At 39.5% G+C, this 18,250-nt stretch overlaps 1 protein-coding gene across 1 annotated transcript in view; it reads right to left on the bottom strand.

Moving 5' to 3' along the window:
• LOC149783035 (alanine--glyoxylate aminotransferase 2, mitochondrial-like) overlaps positions 1-18,250 on the bottom strand; it is a 64,054-nt gene that overhangs the window by 7,540 nt on the left and 38,264 nt on the right. The window contains exons 6-10 of the mRNA XM_089934625.1: positions 6,613-6,706; positions 5,150-5,215; positions 4,108-4,239; positions 3,691-3,783; positions 1,577-1,649 (exon numbers count right to left, since the gene is read on the bottom strand). Coding sequence (XP_089790751.1) covers positions 1,577-1,649; positions 3,691-3,783; positions 4,108-4,239; positions 5,150-5,215; positions 6,613-6,706 — 458 coding nt within the window. The remainder of the gene's footprint in view (positions 1-1,576; positions 1,650-3,690; positions 3,784-4,107; positions 4,240-5,149; positions 5,216-6,612; positions 6,707-18,250) is intronic.

The following is an 18,250-nucleotide window of genomic DNA, read 5'->3' as shown; positions in this document are numbered from 1 at the left end:
TAATTATTTTATTTTCTTCAAATTATTTTAAAGAAAAGTGATTCTTTTCCCTGGAAATACTAGTGCTCTAAATTAATTCTTGGACAAGGACATTTATCAAAATTTATACAGAATTCAAAAATTGGAATATTTTTTGTGATTCTACAAGAGGCTGTTGACACTGCAGCACATCACTGACTATTAATGACATCATTGTCTTCCATTTTGGATTTCATCTGGATTCAAACTCAGTTTCATTCAGGACTTTTTATTACTAGGTCTTCTATTTGTTAATTCTTGGATTATTTTTGGATTTGATTCATAAAACCATTTAAGTTCTTTTTTCTCATTTTTCACTTGATATCCGAGGAAAATAAATTATTTGTTAAATTTTACAAAGCGTGTTGTCTTCACTTTTTTCCTGTTACTCTTTGTAAGAGCCTAGTCTCGTAACAGCCATACGGATGTAGAACTTATCAAGATGTATCCACTCACCAAGTTTCATGACTCTAAATGGCTCAGCATGCATATAACAGGAGTTGAATGCAAAATGTTTACCAAATAAAACTATTTTGCTTTGAAGAGTGTGGTAGCAACAAATGGACACTGAGTAATGAACATCAAACATAAAATGTATCCCAGGTCAGTGAAGTGGAAAATATGGTAGATATTGACCTACTACTGAAATGAGAGAGTAGTGCTTACAAAGATGCATTATCATAGTCTCAAATCATGTGACCTACATTTGCGGTGAGAATGCCATAATACATATTACTAATATACATTAATGTACAAATTTAGCACCCTCCCTGTGAAATAAAATCCAAACTGTTGTCCATGACCTAGGAAGAAGGAATGGTTGACATTCAATGACATCAATGTTGGGGATAGTACAGCAGCTTATATGTACTTTTGTAGAGGTGAGCTACAAAGTCACTTAAGTGTAAATAGGTCATATTGACCTAGTTTTGGTATGGTTAAGTTCCTCTCACTGAAATGTATCCACACATCATATTTTGTACATGCAGATGCTATGAAGTCTAAGATGTTTATGGTAAAACAATAGTTATCTAAAAAGTGTAAATGTCAATCCAGCATGAAAAATGGGTCACAATGACATAGTTTATAAAAGGCTGAACTATTCTCCTTGAGATGCATATACATACTAAAAAAATTTCATAAGCGTAGGTGAAAAAGGAACAAAGATATTGAGACTGTAATAAAAGAACATTGAAATTACAAAAATGACTCAAGCATGAAAACTAAGCATACTTGTATAGTTACTTTTGCCAACATGCATCCACATACAAATTTTCACAAGTGTAGGTAAAATGGGGTTCAATTTATTTTAGGTGCAGCAAACAAATGAACAGGAAAATTACTATGTTCCCAACAAAATTTGTTGACAAGGGGATAATCATCCGAGAAGGAACAGAGAGGTAACTAGTAAAGTAATCCCTGTCTATTTAAAGATTATTTCTACTGGATAGATAGACAAATAAAAAGGCAATAAACCAGTATCCCAACAATTAAAACAGAAAAACAAAATCACATACAGTACATATTAAAACAACAAGAAATAAGCAAACAAATTTACCAATATCTGGGATTACTCCATGTGTCTGGAATCCCCAATAGTCTGTTCCCAATCTGCCAAAACCAGTCTGAACCTAAACAAAATATAAAATGTCATTTGAATGATCAACAGGAATTGGTGCCATGGTGTCAGCAAAGATCAGTTATAGAGTACATACATCGGCAAATATTAATTGTAGAGTATCTGCAAGGATCAATTATAAAGTGTCAGCAATGATTAATTGTAGAGTGTCAGCAAGGATCAATTATAGAGTACATGTATCAGAAAGGATTAACTGTCGAGTGTCAGCAAGGATCAATTGTAGAATATCAGCAAGGAATAACTGTAGAGTGTCAGCAAGGATCAATTATAGAGTACATGTATCAGCAAGGATTAATTGTAGAGTATCAGCAAAGATTAAATGTAGAGTATCAGCAAGGATCAATTATAGAGTGTCAGGAAGGATTAATTCTAGGGTATCAGCAAGGATTAATTGTAGAGTGTCAGGAAGGATTAATTGTAGAGTGTCAGCAAGGATTTAACTGTAGAGTGTAAGCATGGAATAATTATAGAGTGTCAGCAAGGATCAATTATAGAGTATCAGCAAGGATTAACTGAAGAGTATCAGCAAAAATCAATAACAGATTATCAGCAAGGATTAATTGTAGAGTAACAGCAAGGTTCAGTTACCAAATATCACCAAGGATCATGGAAAGAGTATCAGCCAGGAACAGTACTAGAATGATAGAACATGTACTATGGACCAGTGATGGAGAGTCAGCATGAGTAAAGTATCAGCAATAATTATGAACAGAGTATCAGCCTGGACAAGAATCGAGTCTGAGCTAGTATCAGCGATAGAGTACAAGTCAGGCTCAGTGACTGAATATCAGCCATAATCAGTGATTGACTATCAGCCAGGATCAGTGATTGACTATCAGCCAGGATCAGTGATCAAATATCAGCTCAGATCACTGACTATGATCCTGGGCCATTATTAGTCGTGACCAGGAACAGCAAGGATCATGATTAGACCATAAGTAAGGAAAAGTCAGAAAGAATTAGAAAAAGTAAGGTTTCAGCAAGGATCAGTGTTTAGATGTCAGCAAGGATCAGAGTGAAAACAAAGTTTAGTGAGATATGGCAAGAGCTAAATTCAAAAACTTAACCTAAGCCTGTAGAATGTGAAATGTGGGTCACAGTAATCTCTTTGTGTAAAGATGTGGTACTATTGAGATGCATACAATCATCTGTTTGAAGATTTTTTGAAGCAAGCTTGAGAAATAAACTTAAAAGAAAACATAACCAATGTAGTAAAACAAAAATATGGGTCACAGTGACCAACTTTTGTGATGAGGTTGTAATATGCATGAAGGTGCATTCTCTCACCAAGTTTCTTAACTCTATGAAAACTATTTATGCAGTGCGCAAAAAACTTTATTAATATATAAACAAACATCAAGGGAAGTACAAAAAATGTACATGTACATTCAGCTTCTCAGTTCTGGTGTTAGACTCAGTAATGCTGCAAATGCACCTCAGAACAAATGCACCTCAGAACAAATGCACCTCAAAACAAAGTTTATTACCTCAATCTAGTCCATTCCTTATATGGAGAGTGACATTTCTCAGTAATATGTGGTAATGATATGCATGTATTTAGATCTAGATGTAGGACCTGGCACTTCTGTAAAATTGCATAATTTGATAAAAATTGTATTGCATTGTGCATTAAAAACTTGAATTCTTAAATACACTATCAAATGCTTTACATAACTGAGTAACAATTCAGTTCAGATTTTGTTGTTGTTATGGTTTTAATGTCATTTTTCATCACATAATAGGCTACACATGGTGGCCAGTATATTTAGTGGAGGAAGAACTCAGGAAAACCTTGGGAATATCCACCAACCCATGGGACACTACTGGCAAGCCTTCTCCCATATCCATAATGGCTGAACCCAAGATTCAAACCCACACAGACAGAAGTGAGATGTCAGTGATATCTGTAGGGCAATTGCCGCAGACCACTCTGCATCCTGGGCCCCTCTCATTTTGTTAACTCTTAAAATAATAAAATAAAAGATCTTTAAAAAAGTTTTTACAAGTTGTATAAGGGGCAAAAGAAATCATACCTCGTCTGAGACACAAACACCTCCCCTGGCCCGAATCATTTCAAAGGCCCTTTTCAGAAAGTTCTTGGGAAATTGCACACTTCCTCCAACACCCTGAAATTCAACAACAAAGTGGTATAAGCAGAAAATATCCAAAATGCAAATACTTTTTGTCTTGATAGCAAAGTTCTTATGATGAATCTTGCAAAACAGCATATCAGAAAGAAAGAAATTTTCTTTAAAGACCCAAGATGTTTCAAATGATCAGTACAGATGTTTAAAATGATCAGTACCTCTTTAAATGTGTCTGTTTAAAACTACTGGATTTTCCTCTTTACATCATCAATGCATTTTAGAGGTGCCTATGACAAGATTTCTGAACTTCTTTTGAAATCAAAGAAAAATGATCAATGCATTTACAGTCAAATTATAATTTACCTGTATTGACTCGGCAAAGAAGCCACCCACTTTTCCTTTAGGGAAGGAATACTGGAGAACATCTTCAAGCTGATTGACATACATGTCCCCCGCATGACACTGACCTTCTGGACAATCACAATGTCTGATAGTCTATTTACAAGAAAGACTGGTTTTAGCTGATACAGAAAAAGCTGATATTTACTTTAACTTCATGAAATATTTACAAAGTCGGAAATTCTTCATAAATTCATTCTTTTTCATTATTCACTCCTTCAACAAAGACGTCAGCATAACCTACATAACTGAAAACCACAATTTGAATGTTCTAATATGATTTGAACTTGAAATCATTTTTGTAATTAGGCTTTGTAATACAAATTAAGTAACTGCTTATGAACAACTGTGCAACAGCACCTCCTGTTGTATGAAGGTAGAGAACAAAGTGCCAATGAGACTTATAGGGACTTAAATATTTTACCTGTGAAATGGTCAATGCATACTTGCCCACGTTCATATTGAAAGTGAAACAAGTAGAACTAAATACTATAGCATTGTAACCTATAAATGGGATAATGAGATAAACTATGCAGTTGTACAATATAAAATTCACACTCAAATCACAAATGAGGTGAATTATTTCTGGAATGTAAATCACAAAAAGACATGAGACATGACATAAATCATGAGACACAGACATGACATGCAATTCAAGAGAGTTCAAATGCTGAGACATGGCATGCAATGTATGAGACAAGAGACACTGAGATATGATATATAATGGAGTAATTCCTGAGACACAAGACAATAAGACATGAGACAGGATATGTAAGTCCTGAGACATATATTAGGACATGACAAGCATATTATGAGACATGAGACAAGGCATGCAATTTCTGGGACACAAATTATTTTCATACACCAGTACTTATATTTTGCATTATTGTTCAATTCAATAGTTACGGTTGTGGATAACAAAAATTCTCTAATTGACATTCAATAAAAGAGAGGCTTCTAACAAATTTTTAAAATATTTTATATGTACAAATCTAGCTGCTCTTACCTGAGATGGTGAGTCTCTGCACCGAGCTCCACCCCAAGGGCCACGGAAAGGATCTGGATTCATTGTCTACAAGATCCATAAATGATGAAAATTTGGATTTGGATTCTTTTAAAAGTAGCTTTTTAACAATATTGCTATGATGTCTGCAGTGTGACAGTTTATAGTGATATCTAGTACTGAGGCATCATGCCGCAGACATGTAACATGATGTCCCACCCAGTCACATTATCCTGACACCAGGCCGACCAGTCCTAACACTAACCTCTTAATGAAGAAAAAGCAAACAAGTTAAGATAAATGGTCAAATATCAAGTACCCATAAGGTACAATGTATGTTCCATGCACGAGGATTTTTATTCTTTAAATTAAAACTTTTCTGCCACTCACCCTTGTACACTATATAGGTATCACTTGAATCTAGATAATGCTTACATTCATAAATCATCATAATGCCATCTTTCACCAATCAATGATGAATGTAGTAACAGGCAATATTCTGTCTTCTGCCTTTTGTCTCTTCTATCAATTTATTACACAACCATTTAATCGTACATGCTCAATACAGCTGTTCAACCCTTATTACCTTATCAAACACCCAGATTCGAACTACTTTCTTCTCTTCATTGACGTCCAAAAGGGATATTTTTTGATGTAGTGAATCTTTTGTAAATCCCAGTTTGTTTTGAATTTCAATCATACAGTAAAGCTAAACAAACTTTTATAAATTCCAGTTCGTTTTGAATTTCATTCATACAACAAAGATAAAAGCAAATAGAAAGCACAAAAGAGTATGAAATAAATACAAAACCGCATTTGAGTTTTGTATTGAGTTTGGCGAAAGAACTTGTTTGATGTTGCTTATGAATATGTTCCAGCCTCATGTCATACGTCATATCAAACTCGTTCCGTCTGTCGCCTCAGAAAAAAACGCATGTAGTTTAGTGTATATCTTTATTTAACAACATGTATTATCACTTGGTACAATACTCACAAAACTCTTTAACTTGAGCCAACTGTCCGACTCCTTTTTGTTTCCTTTGATGTAATTACACTGTATTACTTACAAAGTGTTCCTAAAGAATTTCCACTTATATCTGTCATGTAAATAAACTGTATGTTTTGAACCTCTTGTTAGATTGGTTCTGTTCGTTAGTGCAAATCTACCATTTAGTTAGGCATGCATTCAAGTTGAAGAGTTTGGGAATTCTAGTAAAGATCTCAACTGACAATGTTTTAATATGAAATGGAAGTGAAGTTCATTTACAAAAGATTCCTGTCCATGGCGTACATGTACCTTGGGTCTTATTTTAAAACAAAGATTAAGTCTATAAAATCTATTGTATACTCACACAATTACAGAAATGGACAACATTGATTTTAAGATCGTTTACTAAAGTTTTTGGTGGGTTATTAGTCTCTGGCATGAAAATCACTGTTGGAAGCAAAACTACTGTTTTACCTACCTGATGGATACCAAATCCGGTAGGCACATTATATCGCCAAGTTGACAAGGCAGTAAGTCCCATCAAGTAAGGGCTTGCGCCATGGTAGGCATTCCTAGAGAGGAAGTTAAAGTTTGTTAACAATCGCTGTTCAAACATATTCTGCAAGCTACATTGTACATGTGTGTGTGTGTATGTATATGTATGTATGTATGTATGTATGTATGACCAGATTACCCATTAGGCACACTAAGCATGTGCTTAGAGCACCAGCCCAACAGGGACACCAGAAAAAAATTCTAATTAATTCATGATGATAAAACTGAATGAATTATATATGTCCATTTCGAGCTGCATGTACAAGTTTTTTATTTCGAGTGATGGCAACACTTATTTTTAACGTTGTTAGCTTTAATATTGTTTTCTTTCAAGTTTCACATGGGGGGGGGGCCACCATAATAGTTTCAGTGCTTAGGGACATGGAAGGCCTTAATCCGGCATTGTATGTATGTATGTATGTATGTGTGTGTATGTATGTATTTATGTATGTATGTAAGCATGCATGCATGTATGTCTGTATGCATACATGTATGTATGTATGTATGTATGTATGTATGTAAGCATGCATGCATGTATGTATGTATGTAAGCATGCATGCATGCATGTATGTATATATGTATGTATGCATTTAGGTGTGTGTATGTATGTATGCATGTATATATATGTGTACGTTAGTACGCATGCATGCAGGCATATCCAATTTCTACATCTTTCAGTGCTACACACTGATCTGAAAAATGGGGGAAAAAGATTCTGCCAAGAAACTGAGAGTCAATTAACTGATTATTCAAGTTTAGAAAAAAAAATTGTATGCAGCTTCATGCCTGAATGAAAAGGTCACCTCTAAAATTACATAGCAAGGTTTAACTAACTTCAAGGCATGCGTAGCAAGGTTTCGATGTCCTCGGGGAGTACTACTATTTGCCTAGTAATACAGTGCCGGAGGATGTGCTAAAAGTAAATGTGATCGCAGGTTTATGAAATATACGTCACAGTGACCTAACACTCACACATGTTACAGCTAAAAACCACCTTGCGTTACTGTGTACGCGACAACCCACAATGCAACGAGTGCGTATCTTTCGCCGCCATTTTGAGTCCCGAACAAACCTTTATCAATACGAGTCATCACGTATATTCAAGATAATAATCTGATTTAATTGTCGATTAGGATATTTAAAAAGACAGAATATTGAAGTTAAACCGTAATCGTGCATATTGCTATCAAATAGAAATGCAGTTATTTTTTTACACAGGCAATATTGTCTTTAAAAAAATAATTGTGTTTTGACCCTAAGTTTGTCACCTCGAAAGAGTATTTCCGGACAATGATCTTCGGGATACAATAACAGTTACGGAAATAAAATTTCATAGCATGTGTATCATGCCTGAACTTTTATGTACAAATGCTTTTCGTAAAAACGTGCACATGTCAAAGACAGCTGACAAACCAGTTTTAATAAGTAGGGTCAAATCTTGTATTTGTGGTGGAGATTATGCACGTAGGATGATACAAAATGTAAGCGATAACCGTTCAAAGAAAATTCGTCTTCAGTGTATTAAAACGAAAGATTTGCCTAACGGAGCATGACTTTGACGGAGTGTCAAAACCGATTATCCTTGAAATACTTTTAAAAATATGAGAATATATATGAACAGTTAGCTTTTTAACTTGAACTATAATCAAATGATTGATTTCAGCCCATGTAAATTGAAAACCATTACATGTTTCTACTTTTTTGTGTATCCATTTGTTTATGCGTCTGTTTTTATTGATGGATCTATTTGTTTATGAAAGAAAAACAAAGATGGTTGAAATTTCAATGTTTTACTTCAAGAAAAAAGGGGAGAAAAGTCACGCATTTGGTCTGTGCAGTTGATATGCACAACAGAATGTGATGTTATGTTATATCCTTGCGCACAAAATGAGACATGCCTTCATAATTATGTGGGATGAAAAATGTTTGGTGCCGGTTTGTATGGCTAGACAATCAAAACGGCGGATATGGAAGTATGCACGTTTATGACGTCACGTGAAAACAGCGGATAGTAAGAGAAAACAACCTAAATGCAGACCCTTTTACGAGACAGACGTACGGCAGTAGTGAAGGGGGACACTTTACGTACAATGGGAATTAGCATTAAAAACACCCTTGGGACACTTTACGTACAATGGAAATTTAACATGGAGAAAAATCGTGGGACACTTTACGTACAAGGGGAATTAACATGGGAATAAATCGTGGGACACTTTACGTACAAGGGAATTTAACATGGGAATAAATTGTGGGATACTATACGTACAAGGGGAATTTAACATGGGATTTTTTTTTTAAAAAAAAGTTTTTTTAAAATTTAAATTTAAATTTAAATTTAAAAAAGGGGTAGGCAATTCAAAGACTATCTCTTTTCGAGAAATATGGCTGGCCCTGAAAAGGGCCTTTGGGTTTTATGTTAATGTATTCATTAACATAAATGGCACCGCATTGGTCTTCTTCTTGTCCTTAGGCTGCGTCTTACTGTTGGTCCGTACATCAGCACTCTTTTCAGGCATCCTTGTCTTTCTACGTAGATCCTACGTATCCACAGGCTGGTGTTTGTCCTGTGGACAACGGTCCACTTGGATCGGACATACATGAGCAAGTCTGTCCGAAACATCATGGAAGACACAAGGGTGGATGACTCAACTGTAGTCCACATCTTGAAGCGACGAGAACAGGTGAATCAATGCATTGAACGGCGCTTATTTATAGGCGGAGGAAGGATTGAAACGGATTGAGTTCATTTACCAATCCGAACACGCGTTACAGAATTCAGTCAGCTCGCATCCAATCCGAAGAGAGCAGTCTGTGACGTCACGTAGTCAATATAGATTCGCTAGCACTTGTGTGCAGTCAGTCTATGCGACAGTGATTCAACATGACGGAAACTCAGAAAACGGTCCATTGGGGTGCACCAGCAGGGGAGACTGCCCAAGGGAACTCGGACTTACTTTCAGAAGAGGTGAATTGGGATTTTGTGGATTTTCTCTCCTCGCAAGAATTTGTTCCGGAACCTTCGTTACTTTCTTCATTACCGCAAGTGGAGAATTTTAGACAGAGACAGAAAGAAGAATTGGAGAAATTTATACAACGACAAAAGGAAGCGGAACAGGCTTTTCTCCTACAGCAACAGCAACAAGAAGAAGAAGAAGAGGTAAGAAAAAAACAACAGCAACAACAGCAAGAAGAAGTAGCAGCAAAGAAACAAGAGGGTGAAAATCAAACGGTCACGGTACTGTTGGACATTTTAGCGGAGTTAAGAAGTCTGAAACAAATGTATCAGACTTCTTTATCACGACCGAAGAGAATACGACCTTCCCGAGCCAAACATGTCAACCCTGTGACTAAGCCTACCGTACCACCCTTAGTGATTTCAACCCAATCATTATCATCATCAACATTACGCAGTCCAGAAGTAGGCCTTGGCCGTGGCAAAGGCTTAAGGCAGTTAAAATTGATTGCTTAAACTCACCCCTACACCATGAAGAAAAAAGGCCCTTTTCAGGGCCACCCACATTTCTCGAAAAGAAATACAATTTCAATTTGCCAATAACTCAAAAAAACTCACCCATGTTACCCTTATAGTACGTGTCTGTGTATGAGTGCGTGAGTGTAGCTTCTTATTTTAAAATCAAAATTCAAAGACTCTTACCTTATATCATTCATTTATTCTTTTCTCCATTTTTACAATCCAATTCACAATTCACAACACAACACTTTAATAATAAGTTCATTGATTTCTTCTTTTCTCCTTGTTTAGTCTCTCTGTTTTTTGAATTTCTTCACCGTCACACTCTTTTCCTCTTCTTCCTCCTCGCTTTCTTCCCTTCTTCTTTTTTTCTCCTGTTTCTTTTTCTTCACCTGTCTTCTTTCTTCCTCAGAAGAATCCCTCTCTTCCTCTGAAGAATCCCTCTCTTCTTCTGAAGAATTCCTCTCTTCTTCTGACTCCTCTTGTTTCTTTTTTGGGCAATCTGGAGACCAATGTCCTTTTTCTTTACAATAATAACAGGTATCTTGACTTTTGTCTTTTTTAGTCCCTGTTTTTTTTCTTTTTTGACGGTCTGGACACTCTGAAGACCAATGCCCTTTCTTCTGACAGATATAGCAAGTATCTTGACTTTTATCTCGAAAGGAAGGAGAGTAGTCTGTCGGCTGGTCTGAAGAGAATTTTCTAATGACCCCTCGCAAAGCTCTAACGAAACGTTCCATCTGGTCAGTCTCTTCCATCGTTGTGTTCGGCTTGAGAGTGAAATGAATAGTGAAAGGACAGGACACACACCCTTTTATATACGCTGGTCTGCTATGACTATAAAGTAGTTTATGGTGTTTGAACTTGAGTCATTTGACTTTTTGCTTTCAAGATGAAATGATCCCATTCATTCGAGAAGAAAGAAGAAGAAAGTAAGAGGCAGAAACGTGATCTATCGCCTCGTACCAGGGCTGAAATCTTGGCACAAATTCATGCCAGTGATTTTGAAGAGGACATGAGTGAACCAGAATCCGAACCCTCTAAACCAAGTTCACCACCCTTAGTCAACCCTGAAAAGTACTATTCCATTCGAGAGACGGAAAAGCGCTCCTCTAGAAAATTTAGAACCACGGCTTACAAATACACGGTGAAGTTTAAAGATTTCAAGGCTGAAGTGCCGTTAGAGAAAGCAGAAGTGTTCATCACTGAGGTGTGGGATTCTTTGCTCACTGCACTCAAGCGACAATGTCAACCCAAAGAAGACGATCGTTTGAGACTTTCCATACAACACGACGGTTTGAAATCCCCTGTTTGGATCGAGTTTAGCACCCCTGCAGAATTGACTGCTTCCAAAGTCATGGACAAGATTCAACACGTACAACAATCTAATGATCAGTTTGACATCACCGATGGTAAAGCCACACTGGACATGACCCACGTCTCTCCTCCTCAAGGGACAGGACGCAAAAAGATGTTATTGGTGGACGACCTTCGCAACACCAAAAAGAGTCTCGTCCGAATTAACAACTCTCATGACCAGATGTGTTTAGCCCGTGCCATCGTGGTGGGACGAACCTATGCCGACAAGAACGACACGGTAGAATGGAAAAGAACCTGGAACACTATTCAACGTTCCCATCGAGCCAAGCAACTAAACGAAGCAGAACTCCTGTTGCAACAAGCTGGCCTGTCCAAAGACACACCCTGTGGCATTCCTGAGATGCAAAAATTGCAAGATGCCCTAGCTCCACGCTACACCTTGAAAGTGCACCCTCAAGAAGTGCGCGGACCTCTGTTGTTTCGAGGCCAAGACTTTAAGGACGGAAAATACATTCATGTCTATTATCACGATGAACATTTCGATACCATTACCAGTATCACTGGATTCCTGAAATACGGTTATTACTGTGAGAAATGTGACCATGGTTATAACAATCGAGAGCAACACAAGCATTGTGGATCGAAATGCACAGGATGTTTGGCCTCTTCACCCTGTCTGAGCGAAGAACCAGTGCCTTGTTCCACTTGTCTGCGCACGTTTGTCAGCCCTACCTGTTACCAACAACATCTGAAAACGCAAGGTTCACAGAAGAAATGCGCTTGTCAACTGCTGAGATTGTGCTCTACGTGTGAACAAGTCATACGTACCAATAATACCAAGGCACACGTATGTCGAGGAAAGAAAAAATGTCACATTTGTCACCACATCGTGGACTTGGAACACCAATGTTACGTGCAAAAATACCAACCCCCACCAGAGAAAGAGGACGGTCACAAGAAGAAAGGCAATTTCATCTTTTTCGATTTCGAATGCATGCAAGAAACTGGCATTCACATTCCTAATTTCTGCGTGGCTCATCGAGCGTGCGAGAAGTGCATTCAAGAACCTATCTTCAGTCATTGCCCTCACTGCAGCAAGATACCCGGAGGGCGTGAAAAAATCTTTCGGGGACCCAACACGTTAGCCGATTTTGCCCAATGGGTCTTAGACCCCGTGGACAAGACGTGGAGCCAAGAGGACATCGAACGTTACCGAGATTGTCATCGCCATGCCACAGTGATGGCTCACAATTTCTCCGGATACGATGGACAGTTTCTTCTCAGATATTATACGGAACAAGGCACCGAACGTCCTAAAGTGACTTTGAACGGAGCCAAAATCATTTTCATGCAAGTGGGACAAGTGCAGTTTAAAGATTCGATGAGCTATTTGGCCATGCCTTTGAGTCGAATGCCTAAAACGTTTGGAATGACAGAAATGGCTAAAGGGTACTTTCCACACTTTTTCAATACGGAAGCCAATCAACACGCCGTTCTACCCCATTTGCCTGAGGCTCACTATTACGACCCCGACAACATGCGTACCGAACAACGAGAAGCTTTCTACGCTTGGTACCAGATTCACGCCTCGGACCCCTTCGACTTTCAGGAAGAAATGCTAAAGTATTGTCGTTCCGACGTGGACATTTTACGGCGTTGCTGTGGAAAATTTCGAGAACTGTTCATGGAACACGGAGGGGTCGATCCTTTGAAAGAAGCTTGCACCATTGCCAAAGCGTGTTCCTTAGTGTATCGACAACGATTCATGCCTGAAAAGACCGTGGCTGTCATCAGTCCTCAAACGACCCACTTTGTCAAACGTCAATACTCGGTCAAAGCCCTACGTTGGTTACATTACTTGTGCGACAAGGAAGACAAGTGGATTCAGCATGCCCGCAACGGAGGGGGCGAAAAGACCATCGGAACGTATTCGGTCGATGGCTGGGACTTAGAAAACCCCAAGATCGTGTACGAGTTTAACGGTTGCTTATTTCACGGATGTCCCGTCTGTTACCCTGACCGTGGCACTAAAAATCAGTTTTTGCAACGAACCATGGAAGACTTGTACCAGGACACTTGTCAGCGACGCCTAAAGTTGGAACAGGAAGGATACCAAGTGGTGGAAATGTGGGAACACGAATACGATCACCGCTTGAAAACCGATCCCGAGTTTAAACGCCTTGTGGAAAGTTACCAGTTCGTGGACCCGCTGAACCCGAGGGATAGTTTGTACGGAGGAAGGACCAATGCCACCTGTTTGCTGTACCAAGCCGACGAAGAGAAAGGAGAAGAAATCAAATACTTGGACGTGTGTTCGCTGTATCCCTACGTGTGCAAATATTGTCGCTTTCCCGTAGGGCACCCGCAATTGTTAACGGAACACATCGACCTGAAAAACATTCGACAATACGAAGGCTTGATCAAGTGTAAAGTTTTGCCTCCCACGAACCTATACCATCCCGTCTTACCTCACCATTGTCAAGGCAAATTGATGTTTCCCTTGTGCCGTACTTGTGCCGAAACGTGCAACCAAGACCAAGCTTGTCAGCACAGCCAGGAAGAACGGGCCTTGACGGGAACCTGGGTCAGCGTAGAATTGTTCAAAGCTATGGACATGGGATACCAACTGTTAGAAGTGTACGAAATTTGCCACTTTCCCAAGACACAACAATACCGCAAGGGTGACCCCACGCAGAAAGGCATTTTCGCCGACTACGTGGATGCCTTTTTGAAACTGAAGCAAGAAGCCAGCGGCTATCCTTCCTGGTGTCACACTCCCGAAGACCAAATACAATTCAAAGAGAAATACTACGAACAAGAAGGCATCACTTTAGACCACATCGAGAAAAACGAAGGCAGGCGATCGTTTGCCAAAGTGATGTTAAATTGCTTGTGGGGCAAAATGGCACAACGACCGTGTTTACCCAAGACGGAATATTTGACAGAACCTTCCCGCTACTTCCAGATGATTCACGACAAAACCAAATACATGAAACACGTGGACGTCGTTCGAGAGAATTTGATCTTGGTCAATTACGAAGAAGATCTGGACTTTGTACAAGACGACCCTTTTGGAAATGTCATCATTGCGGCTTACGTGACAGCCCATGCTCGCTTAAAATTGTACGAAGCTTTAGAACTGTTAGGGGAACGCGTCCTGTACTTTGACACGGACAGTTGCATTTACATCCATCACCCGATTCAACATCACCCTAACATCGAAGGAGACCGTTTAGGAGCCTGGACAGACGAACATCCCGACGACAAGATTCTAAGTTTCGTCAGTGGCGGTCCCAAAAATTACGGCTACGAATACCGTGACAAACAAGGAGAAGTGCACACGACGTGCAAAGTGAAAGGACTGACTCTGAATTATCGTACCAGTCGAGTGGTCAACTTTGGGGTATTGAAAGAAGCCTTGCAATCGGGAGAGGATGGAAACTTTAAAGTGACCACCTACCAACCTAACAAGATTGTACGTTTACCCACTCACCACATCGTCAGTCGGCCCCTGGAAAAAGTCTATCAAATTGTATACCAGAAGCGAGTTCGACTTCCCAATCATTTCACCTTACCGTACGGTCACGTCGGTATTGGTCTGTATATAGAAAAGGAACCCTAGGCAAGATCGATAGTTCATTGTGACTACCAAGACCGAGCGAACAAGATGAATACTTTGAAAAAGACATCGTTCCAGTTTGGGGATTGTAAAAAAGCTGTATCTTCCTCTAGTGTGACTAATATTGGATGGATAAGACCCATGCATTGCGACGGAAAATGTCCGGAAGGAAACTGCGATTGTCCATGTGGTTACCATTGTAATTGCGTAACGGAGTTTGCAGACGAGTGCGATTGTGAGCCTTGCGATGGGACCGATGCTGTACCTTGTGACCTGAGCGATGCCGTAAAGCATCATGGGAACTTTAGTACCCCTACCCCTGTCATGGAAAGTGATGCTGTGCGTGTCAAACCTGTGGGATGCGAAAGCGATGCTGCTCGTCCTCTTGGACATTTTACTGGGTTTCGTTTTAAAGGGGAATGTCGACCTTCACGTTTACCTCCCTACGGATGTCATCCAGCCCTGAGCAAACTCCTACCCATTTCACTCAACCCTCATCGAAACGAACCTGTGAAAAACGAATATTCGTTTCCTGTGCGTTTGTCGGAATACTGCGACTTTGAAAATCGTCTTCAATCGTTCAAAGGAAAATGGCCAAAGTATCTGGGAGGACCGACCCCCGAAGAATTAGCCAGAGCCGGATTTTTCTACTTGGGCGAAGGAGATAAAGTCAAGTGCTTCAGTTGCGGTGTGTCACTTCACCACTGGGAACCGCAAGATTCGGCCTTCGTTGAACATGCTCGATGGTCACCGAATTGTCATTACTTACCCTTAGTGGGACCGAGACATTGAAGTAACTTTTTACCATAATCATCTGTTCATGGATACTTTACAAGAGAACATTCGTGCTTTGCCTGTGGAGTTGAGAGAACGCATTTACCGAGAGCTGGTCAAAATACAAGTGAAACGTAAAGAACAATTGCATCCGATACGTCACCGGTGTTTGAACCACTGGTACCTGAAGGCTATACAAGGACTGATTCAATTGAAAGTGTTCCATTGGACAGACATTGATCAACGACCTTCTGGTTATAAAAAGGAATGGTTTGGTATGGACGATTGTAGTTACTACATTGTAAACGTACTGCATCGAATTCCAGAGGAAGAGTTAACGAATTACAAACTTTTTGAACACAATGTCAACTTGGTGAAAGAGGAAACTTCTGAACGAATTGTAATGTGTAGATTAGTGACTCAACGATTTAAATTTGACACTGAAGTGAAACCATGTTTGTGCAAAGAGTACATTTCTTGTGTCAGACCAAAGAGGATTTAGTATGACCTATTCATGGATACTTTACAAGAGAACATTCGTGCTTTGCCTGTGGAGTTGAGAGAACGCATTTACCGAGAGCTGGTCAAAATACAAGTGAAACGTAAAGAACAATTGCATCCGATACGTCACCAGATCTTTAACCACTGGTACCTGAATGGTATAAGAGAACTGATTCGTCAGAAATTCTTTCAATGGTCAGACATTGTTCAACACTTTGAGGTTGCTAATGATCGACATGTTCATGATTATGGTTACTTCGAGATTCACCTAGTGCAATGCATTGAGGAAGACAAGTTAAAGGATTACCAACATATTTTACGTGGAATCTACTTAGAGGAAGAGGAAACACCTAAACGAACTCTGACGTTTCGGTTACAGTATGCAAGATTTAGATTCCCTACTGGAGAACGAAGATCTCTGGCTAGAAAGTACGTCTATTGCATCCGAAAAAAAGAGAATATAAAAACAGGCTGCCATGCCACGGTTTATGTCACATGTCATCCAACAGATTCCGTGGAAGGAACTCAATGACCATATTCAAACCGTGGATCATTACCATCGATTATTACAAGAACTGTATCCATTCAATTTTGGACGACAAGTGGTGTGTGTCTTAGTGACTTGTTTTCTGGGATTTCGTTTACCAGCCGATTCTTTGTGGACTCTTTACGATCAGTACTTACCACCTCCATGGCCTTAAATGGTCACGAAAAACTCCTTTTGTTCAAAGCCTTGCGTTTTCATCTGGATACTTCTCGACCTCAACAGGAAAAAAAGATTCGTCAACTTTTAGCGACCCAAGACGTGTATGACGATGTGTGTGTAGCTTGTGACTTACACCCTCATTGGACAGATGTTCGTGATTGGAAAAAGGGGGGTTTTGAGGCTTGGACCCAAGAAGTGGCCCAGTATGCACAAGAGTTGTTCAAGGAAAAAAGTTACTTTTCAACCTGTGTTAGTGACGGTGCCAGAAGAACCTGTCACCGAGAACAACCACTCGCTTCAGGACAGGACTGTCATGGACATGCCTGAAAGGTCATTCCGGGAGGACACTTGTGTGACAATACCTCATGTAGAGACTGTAAGAACATTACACACTGTCCCTAGGACATCTTGGTTAACCAAAACATGTTGTACAGACACTTGTTTATATTTCACTTTGATCGCTTTGATGTGTTTTATATTCCTGTACATCACTATTTGGGTTGTATGTATTTTTGTCTTTCGTGTTCATATTTGAAAAAAACATTCAATAAACGTGTTCTGAAAAAGTATATAAACTCTTGTCTTGTTTGTTTTTTCGTGTCACAAGTGACATTTCTCATACCATGGCTACCTCTGCTGTCTCTGCTCCCTCTTCCTCTACTGTCAAAGTCATCGACGAACACTTAGATCGTGCCAGTTGGGAGGCTTTGTATCTTCGCCATCCCTTTAACATGCTCATTGCTGGACCTAGCGGTTCGGGCAAAACCGAATTCGTCAAACGTTTGATCGAACATAAACATCATTTGATCGATCGGCCACCTCAACGGATCGTGTGGTGTTACAAAGAGTGGCAATCGGCGTACAGCCTCTTGCGTGAAAGTCAAGGCGATTCCATCGTGTTTGTGGAAGGCATTCCTAAAGAAGACGATGGCATCGTCTCTGACTCCCGTCTAACCCATTTGGTCATTTTCGACGACATGTTAGGAGAAGACGAAGAAGAAATTAAATTGTGGTTCACGCGCAAAGGGCATCACCGTAATGCCAGTGTCGTTTACATCACCCAAAATTTGTTTCAACAAAGTAAAGCCCATTGCACCATCAGTCTCAATGCGCATTACGTGGTCTTGTTTAAAAGCCCTCGAGATAAATCGCAAGTGCAAGTCTTAGCC

This window comes from Sinohyriopsis cumingii, chromosome 15, assembly GCF_028554795.1.
Source record: "Sinohyriopsis cumingii isolate HCF-2022 chromosome 15, ASM2855479v2, whole genome shotgun sequence".
NCBI lineage: Eukaryota > Metazoa > Mollusca > Bivalvia > Unionida > Unionidae > Sinohyriopsis > Sinohyriopsis cumingii.
The sequence above is the reverse complement of the archived record's forward strand: the minus strand, read 5'-3'. Positions and strand labels throughout refer to the sequence as shown.